General features: G+C 41.4%; 1 protein-coding gene across 1 annotated transcript in view; it reads right to left on the bottom strand.

The window, feature by feature from the left end:
- The window catches only part of nkain2 (sodium/potassium transporting ATPase interacting 2), a 90,248-nt gene that overhangs the window by 48,742 nt on the left and 16,274 nt on the right, over positions 1-25,232 (bottom strand). The window contains exon 2 of the mRNA XM_074614836.1: positions 76-213. Within this exon, the coding sequence (XP_074470937.1) occupies positions 76-213 (138 nt within the window). The remainder of the gene's footprint in view (positions 1-75; positions 214-25,232) is intronic.

Here is a 25,232-nt window from a genome sequence, read left to right as displayed (position 1 = left end):
AGGGCAAAGGATATGTAAAATGGCTGTTTCAGATGTGGGAATGGGAGTGTGTGTGTGTGAGTGTGTAAAACCCACCCCGGTGACATATCTCGGCCTGAACTGAATCGTGCCGAACAGGCCCAGGATGACCACGATGATGTGGAGGAAGTTGGTCAGGATGGGAGCCCACTGGTAGCCCAGGAAATCTATCACCTGACGCTCCAGCACACTGACCTGAGAGGAGGAAGAAGAAGAGGAGGAGATAAGGCGAGAAACAACAAATCAATGACAGCAAGAAAACCAGTATATACTGTATTGTAGGGCTGCACCGAATAGCTCAAAGCTTCATTCATATCGTTGACATTTGAATTCTGAATCAACATTTGAATGCCACACGTCTTCTTTTTTTTGTTGTTTGCATGTCTATTTATTTATTTATTTATTGATGTGTTTTTAAACCCAGTATTTATGCAAAGATAAGGCTACACTAATAATATTAGTATTATACTATTTGTAGAATTTAAGGCTGTCAATCATCAATTATCCATAGCTAATTGTAATTAATCGCAGATTAATCACACATTTTGTTATCTGTTCAAAATGTACCTTAAAGGGAGATTTGTCAAGTATTTAATACTCTTATCAACATGTGAGTGGGCAAATATGCTTGTTTCATGCAAATGTACGTACAGTATATATTTATTATTGGAAATCAATTAACAACACAAAACAATGACAAATAATATCCAGAAACCCTCACAGGTACTGCATTTAGCATACAAAATATGATCAAATCATAACATGGCAAACTCAAGCCCAACAGGCAACAACAGCTGTCAGTGTGTCAGTGTGCTGACTTGACTATGACTTGCCCCAAACTGCATGTGATTATCATAAAGTGGGAGCGTCTGTAAAGGGGAGACTCGTGGGTACCCATAGAACCCATTTACATTCACATATCTTGAGATCAGAGGTCAAGAGGCCCGTTAGAAAATGGCCTTGCTAGTTTTTCCTCGCCAAAATTTAGCATACGTTTGGAGCGTTATTTAGCCTCCTTCGCAACAAGCTAGTATGACATGGTTGGTATCAATGGATTCATTAGGTTTCTCTAGTTTCATATCATGCCAGTATCTTCACTCTATTTTTAAAACGGAACCCGTTGCAATTCTAAAATCGCAAGTTACGTCAATACGTTAAAGAAATTACTGCCGTTAAAATGAATTTGCGTTAACTTTGACAGCCCTAGTAGAATTAGATTCCAGTGGCGGCTGCGTAGGATTGTTTACTTGTGGGATCCAAACATTACCAATAACTCCAGAGCGTTATAAATTCCAAAAGTCAAAATTTATTTCAAAAATATAGATGCAATCAATTCCAAAATTCACAACATGCTTTTACCTAACGAAATATTCTGCTTCAATCTGTATGTCTTGGCGTTTAGCCTTTCAAAAACAACCTTTGCACACAAAGGTGCACCTGTATTAACACGGTGGTCTAGCAGCAATCTAACAGCAACATAAATAGCATTTATATAACCACAATAAAACATTTTTTTAGGTTGATGATGTCAGAAAATATGACGACAGACATTGTAAAAAAAAAAAAAAGACTATCGTTGAAGCCCTAATAAACTGTTATCAGTTATCTATGCATTACTGATAGGCTCCAAAGACTGTGTGTGTGTGTGTGTGTGTGTGTGTGTATGTGTGTACTGTAGGTCTATTATCATTCAGTCACTGGCGCCTCATGCTGAGATAGTTAATGAAGTCAGCACAGCGTATGATATGGCACTGCTAAATATATTAACACACACACACACAGGGAGACAGACAGAGAGAAAGACATGAGGAGGAAGAGGAGGCAGGAGACAAAGGAGGACGTGCATTAAGAAGAAAGAAAGTGAGAAAGAAAGAAAAAGATACCATTATTAGCTTCATTTAGCCCAAAAAAGAGACTGATATTTACAGTTCAACACTATCAACTAGAAGTGTTTAAACGCTAACAGCTTACATATCAAATAAAGGGCTTTATTTTCTGTTATTCTCACTCTCTTCACACACTCTCACACACACATGCACACACACTTCTGCATGGCTGAGTTTAGAGAGCCCTAATGTGCGACCATATGGCAACTCTACAGCCTTTCACAGCCAAATAGCAGGTATACACACACACACACGCACACACACACACACACACACACACATAAACCGTAACCTTGTGTATTCGACATTAGCTTTAACTATGAGAATGTTTAATTGAATGCGAGAGTTACAAGAAGAGGAAAGTGTATGAGCCGAGTGTGCGGTGTGCTGGCATATGTGCATCCACCCATGTGTGTGTGTGTGTGTGTGTGTGTGTGTGTGTTTCCATGTCAGGGCAGGTCTGCTGTGCTTGCACTTGACAGCACCTGCTGTTATTGGACACACTGGGCTCAGCTGGCACCACATTGTGTGAGTGTGTGCGTGAGACATTGTGTCTCTTTGTGTCCCTGCCTTTATGTGCGGGGACGGGCTCCATCTCTCTGCGTCTTTGTGCTTCGGCCTCATTTTATTATGTAAACGTGTGTCGTGTGTCCTCCCATTGACAATTATATAGTGCTGCAATTGTGCCTCTCTCACACACACACACTCATGCAGAGGCCATTATAAGAAGTCAGAGGCCTCCCAGCCCATTACTGGGGCCCCTGGGGGCCCCTCTTTCATCACCAATAATATAAACAGTCTTAACTCCAGCTGGGACACAACACACGCCCCCCCCCCAAAAAAAACACACAATAAATCACAGGAGGATCATGGGAAGTATAAAAATGTTTTAGTACACTATAGACAACAACCATATCGATTTCTCTTGGTTATTATTACGACAAATATCCTTAATGGTCAGTCAGCAAAATATAATGTTTTTTTTGCTGGTGTTTATTGTTCTAACCTGTGTAATAAAGAGCAATATTTTAAATCCAGACCATCGGCTCATTTGCACCGCACTCGTCTTGTGATGTGAAATTCTCATTACATGCCTCGGCTGCAGAACAACTAACTTCAGCTGCCTCAGTGCATCACTCTTTGTAATTAAGTCACTCCTGACAGACAAAAGACAAAGCATGCGCACGCCGCAGCCTCCCTCTGCCACAATCCCAGCATCCTTTGCATGTGTCAAGTGACAGAAGCTTCAGATAAGGTGTGAAGTCGCCCGGCCTTTCAACAACTATGACTCCGGTGGGAGACAGAGAGAGGAAAACAGAGAGATGGGGGAGCTGCAGACAGCATATAGTCGCTATAGCAGCAGCAGCAGCTATGTTAGCAGATATGTCAGTTTTGTGATATGTGCAGCTGATGAAAGCTTCTGCGCCTGTACAGGTGGAGCTTCAAGCTGGCTAGCCGGGTCCTTTGGGGGATCTGCTGCGACAGGCTTTGATGCTGCCGACAGAGATGTTCCTTTCAGTTGCGCTGCTCAAAGCGCGAGGGCAGGGGCCGTGTTCGCGTTCGGCGTGTTTATCTACACCGTGCATCCACCTGTGGACGCGGCACATTAGTCTTAATATGTGTTGGTTTTTGCAGAGACGATTATTTGGAGTTGCAAGTATTGACTGAAGAGCTGATATTGCTCTGCAGTTGGGCGCCCATAACTATCTATAGAGCTAAATAAACACAGCACAAGTCTGCTGAGAAATATATTTAATGTGTCTATGAATACATGTAGAGTGCAGTATATTTTGTGTGTGTATATGCTTCACAAAACATAGAAGAAAAAAAAAGATGATATGCAGCCGCCGCTGTCTGTCAATCTGTCTAATGCTGGCACAAAACACCTCAGGGACCAAGGATGTTTATTCCACCTACTGTTTTGTTAGCATAGACTGATGCTCGTGCTCTTGTTAGCAGGAGTTTCCCAAAGTGAGCTGAGAGCCTGACTACAGACAAAGAACGTTTATTGCCAAGAAGTGAAAGTCAATTGTTCATTCCGTTGAAACATCAGTGCCCAGCTGCAAAGCTATGCTTCCGCCAGTTTGGACTGAAAGCATCTACCGGACGCCAGTAAAACATCCGCCCAAAAAGTGCCGTACAAAAGTAAAACTTTCTACCGAAATGGCCTGTGTTGAACGATAAAATATTATAAATATAATAAGCGTTTTCAGTCCGAAATGGCGGCAGCAGCTGTTGGTTTTATACTCTTTGCTACAGAGCTAAAGTGCACCACTGTCCTGTTGTCCATACTCAGTCTTCTCCCCATAGAATAGTGCCAAAATCATTTAGTTTTGTAGTGGCGCTGAAAAAAATTAAAGAAAAAGTGTGCATACGAAAGCACCGCGAACATGTCGCTGAAGTGATCCAGACAGACTCAAACACTTGGCGGAATCGATTGACAGCAGAAAGACGATGGAAAGTGATGAAAGGGACAGCAGAGAGAGGAAGAGGAGAGTATTTGGTAAGTTTGGGGAAAAAAAGTTTGGTCTATTTGATAATTAATAGAATTATATCAAAGAATAATTATTGCTACGGACAGGGAGACGGCTGCACTGTGTGGCCATTATGAGACACTGCAGAGGGGATGAAAGTGTCTTTTATCTTAAACAGAAGAATAAGACGGTGAGGGACGCAGAGCAAGGCCAAGGGATCTGACGAGAGGGCCCGAAGAGATGGAGGGGTGATTAAGATCTACTGAGGATAGAGGAAGAGTGGCGGTGGGTGAGAGGAGTGAAAACGTCTCATCGTCTCTCGATTCCTCCCTCCTTACCTTCTTCCCTCTCCCGCCCACTCTTTCCTCTCTCTCTCTGCTCATTTCCTTCGTCTTTTCCTGTTCTCCTCATCACCCCCTGCTCTCTTTCCTCTCCTACATATTTAATACGCATTCGTCTGTTACCAGATCTGTTGTGTCATAAAACAGCAAATTACCTCACCTCCCTCTCTTTTCCCTCCACTGCGCTACCTTCCCGTCTCTCTGTTCCTCTCCTTCTTCTCAGCCTCTGTCGTCTCCATCTCCACCTTTTTCTCCTCATGCAGCATTTCCTTCTCTTGTAGCTCTCCTTCCTTCCCCTCCCTACATCCTCCACTCTGTTATCTCTCCCCACTCGCTTGCCTCCTCCCTTTTCTCGGTCTCATCCTTCCCTCCCTCGTTCCCTCTGCGCTTTTGGCTGAGAGTTTTTGCTTGGTTCTGTGACCTTTAAAAAAACGCTGATCAAATTCGGCTGCTCATCTCATTATAGACGACACAGAGGGAGGGGAAAGGGGGGGAGAGGGATGGAGAGGAGGTCAGACGGGGGTAGGACGAGATAGGTAGCGTGAAGAAGAAGACGCTGGGAGAGGAGAGGAGGTATGGAAAGCAGCAGGGATGGAGTGGAGGAAAAAAAAACAGGCAGAGGAGGAAGTGAGAAAATGTCCAAGCAACTCTATGAGTCACACAGGGAGCATCACGACTGAGTAGCAACTAATCAGAAAAACATCGAGGTGCATATACACCGTTTTTTTTTTTTCTCATTCATTCTGAAACCATATTTTTTTTTCCTGCCTCTGTATTCCTCGTAAACTTTATTCTCCTAATAAAACTCCGAAGCGATCGTGGTTTTGCTGTTAACTTAATTAAGGCCGCCTGCCTGCGCCGTATCCCACTGTGTACAGCAAAAGCAATCTCCTATCGATTCGGTTCACACAACGATCAATTCATCTCCATTGGAGGCTATTAGGGACCATTTGTGGCTACTTAGGGCTCGGAGAGAGAGGAGAAGACGGCAGGGAAGATGGGGTAGATAAAAGGATGTTAGAGGAAAGGAAAAAAGAAGAAGGGAGAGCAAGTGGAGGAGAAGGAAAGAGAGATAGAAGGAGGGTGGAGATGGAAAAAAAAGACAGTGATGATCATAGGTGAAAACCTTTCCATTATATATCCAATTTCCCCACTCAGGCTTACTCCCTGTCATCACAACTGTTCAATCACATCTGTAATAGCCATAAAGTCCTTAGTCACTCAGCTATAGATAGACTGCACTGCACACAACTCCAACTGAGAGCTCCACTTACATTAATCTGGTCATCAGGCTGGTATACTTAAGGCTGTGGTCGTAAACCTTATAACAGTGGTAACATGTGACTCGTACAACTGATGTGTTACCTCTGCAATGAGCTGAACTCTCCAGATAGTTGTGTTAAGCTCCTTCTGAGCCCCGAGGTGCACCTTTCAAATTCCCTGATCTCATGGGCTTTCTGGGTCGGTGAAGGAGATGATCAAGATACTTCGGGAGATACGGATTAATATTTAGGTCTGTGGCGAGAAATTTCACCAAGTTGCTCTACATGCTGAGGTGATGGTTAGATAACACACCAGGGTTCAATTAATATGGGCGTTTGAAAACTGACTCTGGGAAAGTACGTAATTTCTAGGCTAGAACTAAACTTTGTGTCAGAATCTATAAATTTCTACAAATACAATATTTCTATACCCACCAAAAAAATCAGTACCCCAGAATATTGTTTTGTCAGGATAAAAAGTCAAAATCTAAAGCCTAAACAGGTGGGTTTTGAGGAATAATTTGACGAGATCGATACCAGTCTCGTAATCTCTATAAACAGATTCTGCATTCATAAGTAGAATCTTTAGGCAACGGGACAAGATTTTGGTATTGCAAACGTTCTGGTTTCCGTTTGTAGTCCGAGTATTATTAGCCAATCACATTTGAGGAGGCTTTGGTTGAATGCAGGTAAACAGTCCGTGTTGAGAGCAAAAGAGGTGGAACGCATTGGACGAAATGCAATCTCGGAAGCCCAAACGCTATCATCTGGCGATTACTATTCTATTTGTATTGGTTTAAAATGAACTGGCTGCTTTTGAAACAATCCGGTCGTGCACGTCGTCTCTACAACACCAACTCCAGTCTTGCATCTCAAGTTGCCAATCGGACTGTAAACAATGAACAGCACACGGAAAAGGAAGTCTTGGCTCGGATATTCGCTGGCTGCACTGGAACCCCAAAAATATAGCCCCATGCCCCCAGAGGCTTATCTGTCGTCAGACCGATAGCCGATGGGTTCCGAGATCGCCGCTCTTGTATCTGTCCGTTAAACATGTGGGTGCAGCCAGCAGTCGGTTAGCTTAACAGCAAAATGTCATTTTTATACATCGCTTTTTGTACGAATTAACAAGCGAGTCGGTAGATTTTGTAACTGTTGGATGGAGCCAGACTAGCTGTTTCCCCCTACTTCTAGTCTACGTTAACTAGCAGCTGACTGTAGCCTTTTAATAAAAGACAGGTCTGACATTGGTATCGATCTTCTCATCTAACTCTCTACCGGAAAGCAAATAAGCGTATTTCCCAAAATGTCCAAAGTCCAAAGGAAGAGAGTTCCAAAGTTTAAGAGCCCCTGATCAGAGGACCTGCAGTATATATCTAATATAGGAAGGTGCCTGACCATGCAGAGCTCTAAGTGATCACAAGAATCTTATAGTGGATTCTGAAGACCTTTACGAGGCAGTGTTTTAGTCAACTTGTAAATAATCCAGAGATGTCTGAACTGAACTGATGAGCTCAAGAAGTCAGAAGTTGCATGGTATGACAAAATGTGTGGACAGCAGAAACCCAAAGCACCTCTGTCCATTGGAAGAGGTTGGAGACCAATGACTTTCTGCAACAAAGGTCGAATGGCGTTGTTCTGACCTGCCCAAACAAACTAAAGTACTGCACATGCTCCATAGGTTTTTGCCAGATTTCAAAATGTGCGGTTTGCCTCCTAGAAATGACCATTCAGTTGGCACAAAGTATAAATCTAATTTAACAATACATGAAATGACTAAGATGTGAAAGAATATAAAAGTCCTTCTTTTGCAAACTGTTTTTATGTCATCAAGGAAAACCCATCAGTCATAATTACAGTACACTGCATGAGTGGCCAATATGTGATATTAAAAATGTTGGCCTAACAAATCAGTCTGACCCACAGCTCACAGATCCCTGTCCACATTTGAATCATCTGTTTTGCACTGTTGTTGGTCTGTCATAATGTCAGCTAGCTTTTATATATCTGGTTGCCATGGCCGTCAACAGATGGAAAGAGAGGATGGAGGCAGTGTTAGCCAGTTAGCAACACCCTGTAAGTACCCCGATGTGTCATGTGGAACAACCGAGATGGATCAAGATGGCAGTGTGTTAATGAAAGCTGTGCTGTGGAGGAGCACTCGCAGGCTGTCATTATGGTCACTCATCTCTACGCTAGAGCTCGAGACAGGCTACTTAGAACTGTGATGAGCAACTGCTGGCCCGCAGGCAAAATCCAGTTTCTCGCCTAATTTGCAATAATAAGCCCGAGCACCTGAACAAATTGTAACTGCGATTTAAGTCCCACGGACTTCCGACATACTTAAATGGGATGTCATCGCAAAGACAGACGGATAGACCTTACAAAAATCTTTCTGCTACCTAACCAGAAATGCCACAGAGGGAATTCAATTTTTTTTTTCTGTTACTGTGTCTGCTCCTCTTCTTCTTGTCCCTTTTATTCTCAGCTTGGAATGTCACTGACAAAGTGCTTCAATGCCGCAATACATTCAGCTTCTTGCTCACTTGAAAAGTATCGGAGCACCACATGTTGAGAATTCTTTTCAGCCCAGCAGTCGAGATGAAGATGTTTCAAGGTAGACAACATGATTTCACCTATTAACTAAATGGGCTGTGCCGTGTTCGGACCATTGACTTAAAAGATGACGTTGCCAGAGGTTCCATTTTACACTGAAACAAGCGACTGTACGCTGACAACGTTTGCATTCCTACTACTTTACGGTACTTTGGATAAAAGCCATTAACTAAATGGTATTTCTTAGGTATTGCCGGTCCCATCATGTTTGTTGAACACCATTGGGTTTTGAAGGTCATCAAGATACCTGGATCTTCGGATAATAAAGAAGAGTAATAATAATAACTAACATTTCAACATAGTTCCTATTTTTGTGACATTGCCATTAATGCCCCATTCTGCCGATGTTCCCTCTGTATTTGTCTCTCTTCCTTCCCTCCACAAGCACCAGGGATCCATTTCACATCTCCTTGTGAATTAACTGGAGTGATTAATATTCTTAGGAAATATTTCTTTATGTAAACGTGGCATTTAAATGTCAGAAACACCGGCTAATCAGTTTGGTATTTCAACAGATCTTCCCTCTCTGTCTGTGACTGTCCACCCCTCTGTCTCCATCTATTTCTGCCGTTGCTCTTTTGTTTTCTGTCAGCTGGGTGCTGCTCTCTCTTTGCATAGTAACGACAATGAAAAAAAGGTCTGGCTTGAAATCTTGGTATTGTCATGTGAATGTTCATTTTTTTCTTTTTTTTTCTGTCTTTAACTGGCCAGACGTTGCTTTTGGTTTCGATTGATATTGGATCCATTTTTAGAAGGATGATTGAACTGAATGACAGGTGATGAAGATAGGGATTTGGACTTTTTCCATTTTTCAACAACCCCCTCACAGCATTGGCTATTAGGGGTGGGGGAAAAAACAATACAGCATAGTATCGCGATATTTTGCGTGGCAGTATTGTTGTTATTGTTGAATATTGTTTGTTTCGGGCTCAGTCTTAAAGTGGAAGTGAATCAGTCAACCAAGTTAAGCTGGTTTACTAATTTAATTTCCACTCTAATGAACAATTACATAACAAACATGACAAATGTGAGCATTTAAAAGAAAAATGCAGCTTTGTTTCATCTTTCGTGGCAAGGGCGCCGCCGTGTTGCAGTACTCTAGCCCGTGACATCACGAGAATGGTTGCGAACGGTCTCTACCATTGTATCTGTGTAACTCAGCCGAGCCAACCGTTCTCGTGACGTCACAGACTAGAGCACTGCAACATGGCGGCGCTCTTGCCACGAAAGCTGCAGGAAAGATGAAACAAAGCTGCTTTTTTTCTTTTAAATGCTGACTTGATTTGTCATGTTTGTTATATAATTGTTCATTAGAGTGTAAATCCATTTAGTAAACCAGCTTAACTTGGTTGACTGATTCACTTCCACTTTAAAGCTAAAGTGAAGATACTAGTATCTTATGAACCTAGAAACAAGCTGGTCGGGAAAAACGCTAAGTAACGCTCCAAAGTTACGCAAAATGTTGGCGGGGAAAAACTGGCATGGCCATTTTAAAAGGGGTCCCTTGACCTCTGACCTCAAGATATGTGAAAGAAAACTCTGCGATGAACAGAGTGAAAACTGTATCTTATTAGATAAAACAGATGTTGACAAACTACATAATTTGCAGATGAAAAAAGGTAATAAATTGCAATATATCGCAAGTTATCTTATACTCAATCAATACTCATATCTGCATATCACAAAATATTTAAAATCGCAATAAGATCGTATCGTGACTTACGTATCGTGATGATATCGTATCGTGAGACCTCTTGTGATTCCCACCCCATTGGCACTATCTGTCCTTTTACAACTTTTCACAAGGATCAACTGCAATTTGAAGTTTGCATTCATTCATCTTGTAAAGTTAAAGCTACTGTAGCAAGCTAGGTTAGCCTCCTTCCACTCAGGAAGTTGAAGCTAGTGAGCTTAGCTTGCTAACGTGCACACTGACTTCCACTTTTTGTTCATGGTTTTTTAACAAGCAGCTAAGTCACTGGCAGCTCTTACACACTTAAAATGTATCATAAGAGACGCACTAAGCCCACGACATAGCATACCACCGATCAGATTAGTCGGAGCTTGTCAAAGCAGATCTAAGTACAACAGATAACTGTGAGGTACAATTGATGGCTTAGCCCCATCCCAAAACACAGACAGAGGGAGGGTTATTTATAGCATCTGAATGGTGCACACACACAACAACACACCCACATGCATTCAAGCCTCCACAAACCCAAATACACACAATTAAGAGCACACACACAACAACAAAAGCCTGGATACACACACACAGTAGATCCACACAAACACACACACATACACACATATGGGCTGGAGGACATTCTCTCTCTGCAGACTATCAATCAGATATCATTAGACTGCCTCGAACGAGAACATGTGTGTGTGTGACAGTGTGTGTGTGTGTGTGTGTTGGACTGTGTGTCTGCCCCGGGCTGATACTGAGCTGAATGTGTCATTAGTAATAATTGCAGGGTGCAGCAGAAGCTCTTTACAGTTATTTACCATGATTGACCGACTGATTATAATTAATATCCAACACATCGTCGGAAAGAATGCACCAGTCTTTCTTTTTCTACCTCTTCTTATGTTCCTTTGTCTCCCTCGCCCCGGTCTCCATCTCTGCCTTATTAATCAAACCATGTAGCAGCAAATTTAACGTCTTTGATGGAAAGCTTGTCCATCTGTTTGTCTTCCCCGCTGCTGCCTTTGAAAGCCCTCTCTTCCTCTATCTGTCTGTCAGATTGCCTGCCTTTTTATCGTCTGATCCGGCCTGACCAAAGAAGCGCTGACATTATCAGAGGCGAGCAGAACGTGTGAAATGCTCGGATTTGTCTCAATATGTTTTATCTGCTCTGCCGCTTTGATCTTAACTGGACCGATTTTGATGAAAGCACATAAGACAACAGAGCTGGACAGCTAGCATTTGAGAGAGAAACGGGGGTATTTAAATATCAAATAATAGTTTGGATACATTATTCAGTAAGTCTGTGATGGATTTTTTTTTGGAGCTGTTCGGGGTAAAAACCTTGTCATGCCCCGTGGTTGTACATTCAAGAATTTGCAGTGAGCTGTATAGCCGCACTGATGTCAGACGCAATTTCTGCCAACGTTTTTGTTATTTTGCGTTTTCCTCTTCTTGCTCCTTGATGGTTTGGGCTTCCTCTGCTTATTGCCTTTCCCTCCTTTATCTTTCAACCCTCCAAGTGGCTCTACCTTTGTCTCTTCTTGCTCTTTTTTTCTTTCCTTTATGAAAAACCTCTCTCCTCTGTCTTGCTTTATGCTTGTCAGTTCTTCTCTACCCTTCTCTCTCTCCTTCCCTTTTCTCCTTCATCATTTCCTTTTCTCCTCTGCCTTTCTCTCTCTCTTTCTCTCTCTCCTTTTTGCCTCCGCTTCCATTATCTCTCCTCCCTCGTCTATCCTCCTCTCACCCCACGCCTCCGTCCTTCCCTCCCTCTCTTAATCGGCTTCTGTGTTACTATTCACCACACACACACACACACACACACACACACACACACACACACACACACATATAGCATCCCTCCTCAGTCAGTTTGTAAATGAATTATCAGCCCACCAGTGGTTTTCCGTTCGTACACTCTTATATCTTAATGGCCGATCTATGCAGGCAATGCTTTTATGAGGATAAAATGTGTGTGTGTGTGTGTGTGTGTGTGTGTGTGTGTGTGTGTGTGTGTGTGTGTGTGCTGGTTAGAAACGAGGGGGGTTCAACTGCTGCATGATAAATAGGAAGTATTAGGAGGCACCTCTATAGCACCCAGGGGCTCTCGATGTGTGTGTGTGAGCAGTTTGTGTTCGCTCATGTCTGCATGTTTTAAGTGTGCGGCTCATTTGTACGAGCCTGGATTTTGCCCGATTTCTAATGTGTGCACGTGATGTGTGTTTAGGTGTATTTAGTATCATAACTGTGTGTGTGTGTGTGTGAGGAGTAGCGGGATATGTAGAGTGGAAATGACACCAGACAAACCCACAGATGGACGCCCAGCGGGCTAAGAAACATTAAGGCTGCACTAACACATTAACACACACACACACACACACACACACACACACACACGCACACACAGAATGGTAAGTAGATATTGGCCTCTCCCTCACTCTGAATAACCTCATGGGAGCCAAATGAAATCAACCGCATTATTGGTGGTTGTGGCGTGTGCATGTGTGTCTATTAACACGTGCACAAGAGAGGGATACAAGTGACGGTGTGTTGCATCATTTTTGGTAAAGAGGATTAATTTCAGGGAATAACTAATATAAAACTTGAAAGGGTGCATGTTAGTTTATTGTATCTGAGTAGCAACTGCAGCATGAAAACAGTAGGGTAGTCTTTTAGTCTTTTTAAAGCTCTTCCCTCCAAAGTGTTTCAGCTCCCTCAGTTAGTCCGGAGACAATAGCATCAGTGTGGTTTATTGTGTTTGGGTCGCTGGCCAAGACTAAATTAACTTTGTGTCCCCGGCTGAATGGGAGACATGAAAAGAACCTGTGGTGTCCCAACTGACAATGAACTGCCGGCCAACTTTGTCACCTTATTTAAATGAGCTTCATTGTCCTCGCAGCGCTCATGGCTTCAATGGGCGCCGGTTGCTTTATGTCCTCCCCGCTCACCGTTATGAAGCAGAAAATGTGCCCATATTTCCATAATATTACTCCGGGTGCTATCGCCGAGGCCGCGCCACTGATCGCCCATTCGCTGTCGGTGGAGCACATCCAGACGCCGCTTGCTCCCGGTGCATGTGGACATGAAAGCTCGTCTGTGTGTTTACTGTACAAAAACGCCCACAAGCAGATTGCACTTAAGCCATTTATGGCGCTGTAAATCTGAAAGCCTCTGCAGCTTTCCACCTGCTACTACGGGCCAAACAGACAGCGTTTCCCAATGAGGCCAAACATGTTTTCAGTTCCTGGTCTCTGCTTTCCTGGCACACTTGGCCTGGTTTCCAAACTGGGTTATGTCTACAGATCCGTCACTTACCTGCGATTTGTTTAATACATTTTTGCTGGCATAGCTTCAGAGAAACTGATGCAATTGTAGGGCAAAATAGGGCTGCAGGTGCTTGTTGAGTCATAAGATGAAATCAGAGCACTAATGAATTAACAGGAACCTTTGATATATAAACTGGTAATTTATATTTGGGCTGCAACTAGTGATTATTTTCATGATTGATTAATCTGTCAGTTAATTGCTTGATTAACTGGATAGTTGTTTGGTCTATAACAGTCGTTCCCAACCTGGGGTCCGGGCCCCCCTTAGGGGAGCGCTTAAAGATCACAGGGAGTGCGCCAGGATTTGTCTTCTCTGAGGTTTTCAAAATTAGATTTGCATACGTTTAACTAAAACCATAAAAACACATCCAATGGACAATTTATACAAAAGTATGTATATAAATCTATTTAAGAAGATATCTTTTTTGCTACTTAGTAAGCCACATTCTGTTTAAACCTGGTATTTGTGCATAGTTGCAGATAAAGATCAGGCTACACTTATATCCAGAGCGTTGTACAGTCCAAAAGTCAAAATGTATTGAAAAAAAATAGATGTAATAATTTCCGAAATTCACAACATGTTTTTAACAAAATATTCTGCTTCAATCCATATTTGTTGGCGTTTACCCTTTCAAAAACAACATTTTCACTGCTGTCAAAAAGTGTTTAGTCTCCCGCTTGCCGCAATCAAAATCATTTCCAAAATTGGAAATGATTTTATCTAACAAAATACTCTGCCAAAAAAATCTATTTTGGCTCCAACACTATTACAGTTAACAAGTAGGGGATGGCTTCAAGGAAAATAGGTTGTGAACCACTGGTCTATAAAATGCTTAAAAATAGAGAAAATCACAATTTTTTTTGTTGTTGCTTGTTTTGTTTGACCAACAGTCCAAAACACACAGATATTTAAAAAGATATAATACAGGGAAAAGTAGAAAATCTTTCCATTTGATAAAGTGGAAACAAACAAAGCAAATTTTCTTAATAAATTGCTTAAACAAATAAACATTTATCAATATGGTTGCCGATTACTTTTCTGCCAATTGACTAATCGATTAAAAGACTAATTGTTTCTGCTTTATTTGACATTAAACCAAGCGAATACGTTACTGTGTGCATGTGTATTGTGAGTTGCTGCCTACAGTACTGTTTGTGTGGTCCTCTAAATGCTCTTCTGTAATGTGATTTATCAACCACTTCAATCCATCAAGTGTGTCTGTGTGTGTGTGTGTGTGTGTGTGTGTGTGTGTGTGTGTGTGTGTGTGTGTGTGTGTGTGTGTGTGTGTGTGTGTTCAGCATCTGTGCCTGTGTCGATCTTCCCCGAAGCCAACTAGCCACTCCAACTGTCACACTACTTAAAGATATTACTCTTTAGCCTCCAAAAACAGTCCTATAGCTCCAGCATTGTCTGCCTGCGTTAAACAGGAGCTCTTACAAAGTCTCTACTCAGACAAAGAGAAAGAGGGGAAGGATGAGTGTGTGTCGGCATGCTTGTTTTTCATAACACTAACCTAATGGCATGACAAGGGAGTCAGTCAGCACTTCATTTTAGTGGCCATTTGGGATAAGAACTGAGGGAATGTTGTGGTGGTAAACTTTACTAATTTAAAATTAATGTAAATCTCATTATGGCGTTTATGTTTCAGTTGAAAATCTTTTGTGTTTTGGGGGGGCTTTTGGCATCATCTTTGCTGCTAACTTCCCACTGCTGTCTTTGCCATCATACTGATCACTGCGGCTGCTAACTGCTCCGTTTCCTCTCTTAATAATCATGAGAAGATTGAATCACTAATGTGTAATACCACTCAGCGGTAGAGCAGGACGTTTATTAAATGAAAATGTCATTAAGACTAAATGTTATGAGTATGGAACATGGATCTGAGAGTTATAATAAGCTCAGAGGAAATGTTTAAGTTCCCCAGCAGACGGTTTGTTGGGTTAGTATTTCCCTCTCTGTGAAAAATTAAATACGCACACATCCACTCACACAAGCTTCTTATGACTGCAGTAGTGTTCAGCAGTGACTGCAATGTATGCATGCAGTGATGATGGGAGGACTTTGTCTTTTTTACGCTGTAGGTTAAACTATGGTTCCAATATGGTTCTTGTCAGATAACCTCTGAAGTGCAACGCTGAAATAGTCCCCAAATCACTAATGAGCCATATTTTAAAGATAACTGCACATCAAAGCAAACTGTAGCAAAGTTAATTTGGTGTTGAAATTTAATTCGAAGTTTGCAGTGTGGGGCTCTCCTTCTGTGCTTGTAAAGTTTCAAAGATGTAATTTCTTTTCCTATAAATTGGGAGCTAAAAACTGGGGAAGTCACTCCTGTGGAGCTGCTGGAGCGCTGCCACGCTGACGCTGTTATAATAAGCTGAGTAAATAATAAAAGAAGCAGCGGATTAGAAAATGTTTCTCTTCCCGATGTGCAAATGCACTGATTCCTGTGCAACGACAACATCCCTTGCTACTTGTCAACAGTATAACGACCTATACTGTGCTTATGAGTGGACTTCCTATTATTGAGCCCCAAATTATTGTTAGCATTACTTACAATATTAAGAATTATGAGGAACTTTGACCTAAAATAGCCTGTTTAGTATGATTACTATGTTCATGATCATATCCAAGTAACAACAGCACTCCTGCGATATCAATTCATCCCATTTTGATTCGCAAAATTTGCACTGTTAACCAAAAGCAAGCAGTGACCTTTGAGGGGACGAAGAGCCGGAGAGTCCAAAATGGAGGATGCTAACGCTATCATATTAGCTGTTTTGCACCATTCGCTTTTATTCAACCTCCTCTGTTTGCAGACACTAGACTGAGACAGGAGTCGACGGTACAAATACGTCTTTTGAATAAACTGTGTGAACTTATTGTCTCGCTGGTGGCCGAACTAAGCTAACGAGCTAATGAGTTTGCTCACTGACGGTTAGCAAGTTTGTAAGCTTGGAGACCTTCATTTTCCCTCTTCAATAGCTTTCTATTGAATAAAATGGCTGCACAATGGTGAACAAAATCCCAGCAAAGTGGAGAATAAACAGAACAGCAAAGAGAAAATTTCCGCGAGCCACGGTGACTGGTAAGCGTTAGCTGGCTTGCTAGCCAGATAGTGGTTAGCTAGCCAGCTACAGAAATTCATCAATTAGCCTAGCGAGTCAGTAGGTCACCAAACTTCAAGAACCAAATTATTTCGCAAAGATGCACAGATAAATGTCGCTGTACCTCTTTCTGGTGTGACCTAGTGTTTTTTGCTCGAATTTACTTGAGCAAATTCACACAAAATTAATGAACTTGAAATGAGCCAAAGACGGAAGCTAACAACCTTTTAAGCTACCTTACGTGAATGGTGCTATAACTGTTAATTGTACTTCATTTAAAATGGCACATGTGACCACTGTTTTTTTACCACAACTAAACAATTAGTGTTTACATATTACATACACGGTATATTATGCATACTATAACACCAATATCGTCATTGGTAGATGTGGCCCTGCTCAACCTGACATCAGTTAGAGATTTCCAACATCTTCTAGATTTCTTTGTCTTTTTTGGTACAATGAAGTCTTCGTGTTCACACAAACCTTACTGATGAATTTGCACACTTCACTTTGAGAGTCACAATCAGCATTTTTAATAGAACAGGTAAAAAAAGACTGGCAATCTAAAATAACCTTTTGAGTGTTTGTAAAAATACAACCCAGCAAGTTTAATCAAATCATTCCTCATTATTCAAGGAGACAGCTGTAATGACACAAAAGAACAATGCGAGTATGACTTAACAAAAAGACAATTTGACAATTTTAACTCAAGCTCAGTTTCGGGGGTCTAAACAAACTTTCAATAAAACTTCACCTTAATTATAGTCAAACAATGAGCAGAGACCTGTGGTGTTTAAAACAATGAACTTTGGTTGAGCCACGTACAACATTTCATTCTTTGTTCTTGTGGGAAACTAAGCAAGTAAGTCTGTGTCAGGTCCGTGCATAAAGGATTTACAGAGATTGACTGTGTATTTACTATAGAATCAATATGTAGACACACTGGGCCATTAGATTAAGTGTTTTAAGCATCTGCACTTCTTCACGAGCTCTCTGTGATTGGAAAAGGACCACTGCTTTAGCTGCTAACTTGGAGCTTTTCTGTCACTTAATGCTGTACACCTTATGTGTCCTTCACTCCTCTCTGTTTCCTTCCTCCATCCTCTCTGTGACCCATCTTTCTATATCTAACATAACTCCCTCTCTATCCTACCTACACCTACATCCCTCTACCTCTTCCTTTCCTTCCTCCCCTACATCTCTCCATCCTTATCAATCCTTTTCCCCTCCTTCATACCACCTTGTCCCCATCTGCTGCAGCTTTATTTAACCATCCATCCATCCTCCACACCTTCTCGGACCTTGTCTGGTGCGCGTTTATTTGTCTCATCCTTCCCATGCATCCCTCAATCCCTGACATCTATCCCTTTACTGCTACATCCTCACTTGTCCTTCACTGCCTGCGTCCTTCCCTCCCTCCCTCCTTTAGTTCCACATTATCACCACGAGCACTCAGGGCTCCACAGCAACACACACAATCACACATGGACAGACTGCACCATCACCTTTACTCACACATAAATACATGCAAGCGGGCAGACGCTCGACACCGTAATCAACCCCACACATGCAGAAACACACGCAAAACATCACGGTTCCCAGGTCTCTCATACACACTACCTCCACACACACACACACACACACTCTCAGATGTAATCACTGTGAGTGCTGAGAGTGCAGTGCCGAGTTGTGAGACTTCTAAATGCTACTGCCTGCCATCAATCATAAAATCCTTTCTGGGGATTGGACAGCTGACACTGTCTGTATTACGCATCGTCTCCCTTTATTTCAATCAATCATGTCCTCCGTACTGCAAAGGGCCCACAGATTGCCAAATGATATTGGCTTGCTTTCATCAGAGTCGGTGAATGATTATGTCGGATTCTGAGGAGAGATTTGCTTTAATTTGTTTTGTAGTTTGTTCAGGTTACGTGTTTTTTCGGTGAAAGTTTTCAAACGTGCTGACTCTGTTAGACGTGGGCAGTGTAGTAACGACACTGGTAGAGAGGCCTCATGATATGATATCAATTTGGCTATAGATTTTGTAGCAGTGTAGAGTGGATTTCAAATGTCACACTGCTATAAGTGCAGCTGCTAATGCACTGTAGGCAATGTCACTGATAGGCCAATACAAAAAGACAGCAAGGCAGACACAGTTTGGACTAGGTTTAGTTTTAAAAAAAGTTGGATGTATTTTACGTCCCCACACAATGTGGGGCAAAAGTTATTGGCAGAAGCTAGGCCACAAGTATGAGGGAAAGTTTTTCATTTTGAATACTGTTCTTGAGGTTGAATCGATGGGATTGTGGTCCGGTGGCTGGAAATGTGAAACTACTCTTAGTTGTCAGTTTATTAGGTCCACCTAGCTACAACTAATACAGTCTAATGCAACAGTCCTGCAATATCCTACCTCTGTGAAGGTCATAATGCGAGTAAGTGTATAATGCAAGTAGTGTCTCTGCAGTTCTTATTTTGAATGTTGATGTTATGGCCCCCAGTTTTCAATTTCTTTTTAAAAAAAGCATGTTTTTTCCCATTAGTTTGGTATGGCTGATGGCCCTAAATAATACAATACCCATGAGCCTCGGCCGCGGTTGCTATTGAACCAGTCAGAGACACAACAAGAATCGGAGAGTGAATTCAAGTTGTTTGTTAGCAGCACACAAAAGAGAAACAGAAAGTTTTCTCCATACATTTTTCTGTACATATAAACATGCTTGGACCTTTAGCTTTTTATCGAAGGACCAGATATTTTCTTTTATTTTTTAAATCGTTTTTTGGGGGGCATTTTATGCCTTTACTATAGACAGCGCCAGATGACGGGAAACGAAGGAGAGAAGGATGCAACAAAGGCGTCCATCTGGACGCTGGACAGGTCATGGTCAACGTCTTAACCCCCAAAGCCATTTTCTAACACAGTGGCTCATCTTTTATAATGGTGATTCAACCAGGAGAGTTTCATGCCCATCCAAGCCTTAGAAGTGCTCCAACTGTCAATCACCAAACATTGTCTGTGCAAAAATGAAGGGCCTTTTATTTTCAAAACCCTGGAAGCACAAAAGAAACCTTCCACTTTGCAACTCTGCAATGACTGTCCTTTCTGTGACAAAGTTGGACATTGAATGACGTTCTTGTACAACTGCCAAAAGTCTTAGGACAGGGAGGTATAGGACTCGTTGAATAATTACCTCAGAGTTTTATAATGTATTTAAATCACATTGTATTGAAATTGTGAGGGAAAATATCATCTACTGCGATATATCAACCCGATATCACGACAAAGGATGTAATAAACCTGCCTGTCCACCAGAGGATAGCGCGTCAGCGTCACATTTTGCCTTGCCGAGGCGCGAATATTATACGCATATATGAAGGTGCAGTACCAGCAGGGGGCAAAAAAAAACACTTAGTTATAAGTTTAGGAAAAACATCAGATTTGGGCTTAAAATAAGTACGTAACCCAAAATACGTGGGGAAACAACGTAACATCACTACGGAAAACATGTGACAAACGTCACTAGCGCAACTAACCAGTCTTGAACATTGGTCTCTCATTCATGCGACCTGGCTGGATATATACAGTTATTGTCCTAATATTCAAAATATACCATGATAAAAAAGGACACAAGTTGCACACACTTATATTTTCAATATACATATATTCATATATTCTATTTTTGTGGTATTTTTGGCTGAAGTGTTGCATAATGTGTCCAGTTTTTATACAGGTGGCCCTGTGGGAATCAAAGCCCTAACCCTGTTAGTGTTAATGGCATGCTACTGGGGCACAGCACGGCACTCTACAGACTATCTATGGACTCCCCTACACACACACACACACACACACACTGATCACCGCTGCCACCACCATGTCTCCTACGTATATTCAAAAACACACCGTGCTTCTATTTTGGTGAGACGTGACCACAGTTTGGCTGATATGCTGATACGGAGCCGGGGCTGAAAGCTGAGACTGTATCCGTATCTCACTTTAGCTGCCGTATTCAAAAATACAAGAGATTGCCGGATCTGATTACTGTGTCTGTGTGTGTTTGTGTATGTGTGAGTATGACAGGGGGGAGAGCGGAGAAAAAAATAGAAGGCAGTAGTTGTGTGTCTATGTGAGAGAGCGAGATAAGAGTGGAGCCAAACCAGAGGGCAGGTGTGTAAGGTAATAAGACTAAATCAATTCATACTGAGAGGGAGAAGGAGGAGAGGAAGAAGAGAAGAGGGCATGAGAGAGGGATGAGTGGCAGAGGCAGAATGATTACAGGTAAAGATGAAAGTGTTATACTGAGCTCTTTCTACTCTCACATATCACCCAATACCTTCTATAGTCCTTAAAGGGATTCAAAACTGAAACAAAACTCTTCTTCATTGGTGCCTTCAGGGACCAAGTGAGAAGAAGCGGATTCTCTGGGATTCCTGTTGCAAGACATCAGAGCGAAGAACAACAAGACTGCATCTCAGCGCCTGTGCCTGGCAGTGCACGGATATGAATTTGTGCATCGCATGGCAGTGTGTGTGTTCATTTGTTTGTGTGTAAGAGAACAAAGACCCAAGTAATATATTTATAGATCAAAATAATGGCAGCTTTTGGAGAAGCGACAGAAGACCTTGGCAGGCGTCAGTGAAAATGTGACCCATCACAGATAAGAAAGCTGCTGTCAAAACAAAGCTTTTGTACCATACTACTAAAACGAAGAGGCTAACAAGTATCAGGGCTGTAAAATGATGTGCTTAATCTTTGTGTTATGAAAACACAAATGCACTTGTCAAAATGGAAGCGATCTACATGCCTGATACTCAGGCGTTTTATGTAATGCGAGAAGCACAACTAGAACTGAGAGCAAGACATTTCACCGAGTCATGTTTATTTGGTGTGTTAGTGGAAGAAAGGACAAGATTTGTGCCAATTAGTTGATTAATCAATTAGGTAAGTAACATAAAATTAACAAACAACAATTTGTTTAATTGTTTAGGTCAATGCAAATTTGGCGACCACAGAATACACATCTTAAAGGAATAGTTTGACATTTTGGGAAACACGCTTATTCTCTATTTTGCCAAGAGTTAGATGATAAGATCAATGCCACTCTCATGTCTGTATGCTAAATACAAAGCTACAGGCGACAGTTACCTTAGCAACTAAGGAAGCAGGGTGAAATGGCTAGCCTCAAGTTAAAAATGATGCCTACCAGCGGAGACTCTATGGAAGTCACTGCGCCTGTTGGCCAAGATATAGTTAAAGCACTTAACTCCCCATAAAACCATAACTTTGTTTTTCACATTTCTACTTCCAGTCTTAATGCTAAGCTATTTCCCTCTTAAAGCTTTAAGATGTGAGAGTTCTATTGATCTAAGGCAGGGGTGCCCAAACTTTTTTCATTGGAGGGCCAAAACTGTAACTCAATGATAGGGCACAGGCCAAAAGTAATATTGTATTGTATTGTTAAGATGCAAAATGGTAGGATCCCAAGCTCCCCTAATTGAATATTATTTCAGCTTTTGCATAGGGAACCCCTTAAAACCCACCTGCTGAATACAATTGGGCTGATTTCCAGTCATACCCAATTTATGCATTTCCAAGACTGTTTAGGGACCCCAACAAGGAGAAACATTTAAATACATCATTTTTTAGAATAGGTGAAAATAACACATTCATACTGCATTCAAAAAATCTGCATGTTTTTGCCCAAAACGGCTTGTGATTATCATAATGTGGGCATGTCTGTAAAGGGAAGACTCATGGGTATCAATATGACCCATTTTCAATCACATATCTTGAGCGTTATTTATCCTCCTTCCTGACCAGTTAGTATGACATGGTTGGTGCCAATAAATTCCTTAGGTTTTCTATATTTCATATGAAAACAGTAACTCTAATCGCGGGCCCTTTAATTAAAAACAAAAAAATCACTAACATCTGGCGGACCAAATCGAATCTGTTGAAACTTTGGGCTTCCCTGATCTAAGGCAATTTAGCAAATTTCCAAATGTGTCAAACTACTCTTTTAACTGATGGATCTATGGATAATTATCTTGTGTTGCATGATACGACATATTGCACAGCACAGGGGAAAGTGAGTAAGAGACAATAGAGTGAGAAGAAACAGGTTTAAAATGAAGAGCAGGGTGTCCAGGCTGGCAGGTGAAGGGTGCACAGGGTGAAATTGGATTCCTATCCCTCATAAAAGAATTAAAAAAAACTGTAGAGCAAAAAACAAGTTTTCTATATGTTTACCGGAACAACGAAAGAGCAACATGTCTTTCTGTGGATATTGCTGCAAATACACTGCTGACCTTTTTTTTGTTCCAGACCAAAAGTGTTGGAAACAAACTGGCTCAGCATTTTATAAATTATTCTGTAGTCCCACTTGAGGGTCTTTTTGGCCTCATAATTAAGTTCAGTTGCACCAACTGAGCTTTTTCTGGGCCAGATGTACTGAGGCTTTAACGACAATCTTCTAGGCATTCTGGCCCAGAATGACTAAGACATGAAAAAACCTTTTCCATCATTTAGATGAGATTTTTCAAGGTGCAAGGTAGTATCATGCGAATAAATAGGCAAAGATATGTTCAATGAGTGAATTATGTATTCAGTAGAAATATAGTAAAGCTCAGACATTTGCAAGCATCCATTTCTGTGCCAAATTTGCTGCATCTCAGAAAAATATTACCACTGAACTGCACTTTTTACCTGCTTTTCACCTGAGGGCTGTCCAGTTCCCTGATTGTGAATTGATCTGCAGCTGTCATAAATATGATATTGTTGCACAGTTTGCAGCTGCAATATGAAGCAAAATACAACGTTCAGTACATCTGCTTCTCTTTATCTTTTAAATTATCCTGCCAAATACACTACAAAGAATTTGAGTCAGCCTCAAAAAACAGTTTGAGATACAAAACAAGTAACTTTTAATTTTACAAATAAGCAAATGCCATTTGAAGTCACAGATGAGAAGAAAAAGTAAGAGAGAGATATGATTTTATTATGTAAAATTGCATTGCTTATTCATTCTCACAATGGTATGATAATGGCCTTAAGCTTCCCTGATGTTGCCTAAGGCAACCCCCTCCTTGTCACCTTGGTACTCAGCGCTACATGGCAGAACTATTGTTAAAGTCATTGTAAACTCTTAAATTCCTGAAATGATAAATACTTAATTTGCACAAGAACAGAGAGAGTTGCATCACTACAGATTCTGACGTTTTATGGCTGCCAGAAGAGAAAACGTAGACTGAATGCACTTTCTTCTTGTTTCAACCGCCTGGAATGGATAGAGTCAGATGTTTAGTCCTTGTGTGGATCGAACCTCTGAACCTGAGGAAGAGTCTCTGTATTGACCAAGTGACAGTAAATCAATGGTAGAAATATCAATAAAGGTCACACACCATATTGGCCAGTTACTTTATCCCACAATAACCTTTGGTTCTGGCCTGTTCTCAAACTCTGTCACTCTCTGACTGTGAGCCAATCACATCAAAGCTCAATATCGAAAGGGAGACTTACGAGTCAGACAATATAAGTTAATCTCAAAATGATGACACTTCTACCATCTAAAAAATCTCTTAAACTCTTTAATGTGTGGGTCTGTAACCTGATGGAAAGACTTCCATCTGCTCAGCTCAAAAAGTCTGGCTGGCGAAATATCAGATAATGAAGCTGAATGCCGCTGTAGTAAAAAGACAGCAAATGGCATTTTCAATTACTAGTTCCTGCTGAAATCTAACCACTGCAACATTTTTTAATAAAAACTCATTTGGCAACATTGTCAACCCAACCGTGGATCTGTAAAGGCCATTGTGGTCTATAAGATAGCATGGTAATAATAGCTTGCACAGCCAAAAGGAGGCTTTATGGTCTATTTGACTATAAATGGGACCATAATTTACTGAATGAACATCATGCTGTATTGGCGAAGACATGAAACTAGCGATTGAGACCATAAACTCATGTTTACAATGTTTACTGAGGTAATAAATCAAGTGAGAAGTAGGCTCATTTTCTCATAGACTTCTATACAATCTATGACGACGCGATGAGACCTTAGCGTGAGGCGACATGGAGAGGCTCCTGAAGAGTTTAGCGTAGATGTTGCAATAGAATCCGTTTATATCAGAACTGGAGAGTATATATTCAGTACGGCGCTGAACGTGTAAAGTATGGCGATGTTTTCGCCTTCAGTTAGTTTCGCTTTTGTTTTGCTTAGTTTGATTGACAGATGGTTCATCCAATCACCTGCCAAGTATTTTTTTTTTAAAGTGCCTGCCCTTTTCCAAACAGTTTCCAATGACGACTTCTCAGATGTTTCTGTGAAACAAACCATCCGACAGGGTCATGTCACTCCTAAACGCCATCTGGTTGAAAACTTTTTCGGGGACCACAGAGAGCCTATAGGGAGGTGAATACCATTGGGTGAACTATTCCTTTAACCCTAACCTCAGAGGGCAATGATACATTAAACACTATTAAAAAGGGGAAGGAAACACGATTTAAAAGGGAGGAAT

Source organism: Sebastes fasciatus, chromosome 18 (assembly GCF_043250625.1).
Source record: "Sebastes fasciatus isolate fSebFas1 chromosome 18, fSebFas1.pri, whole genome shotgun sequence".
Lineage (NCBI taxonomy): Eukaryota > Metazoa > Chordata > Actinopteri > Perciformes > Sebastidae > Sebastes > Sebastes fasciatus.
This window is presented reverse-complemented; position numbering and strand designations above follow the sequence as displayed.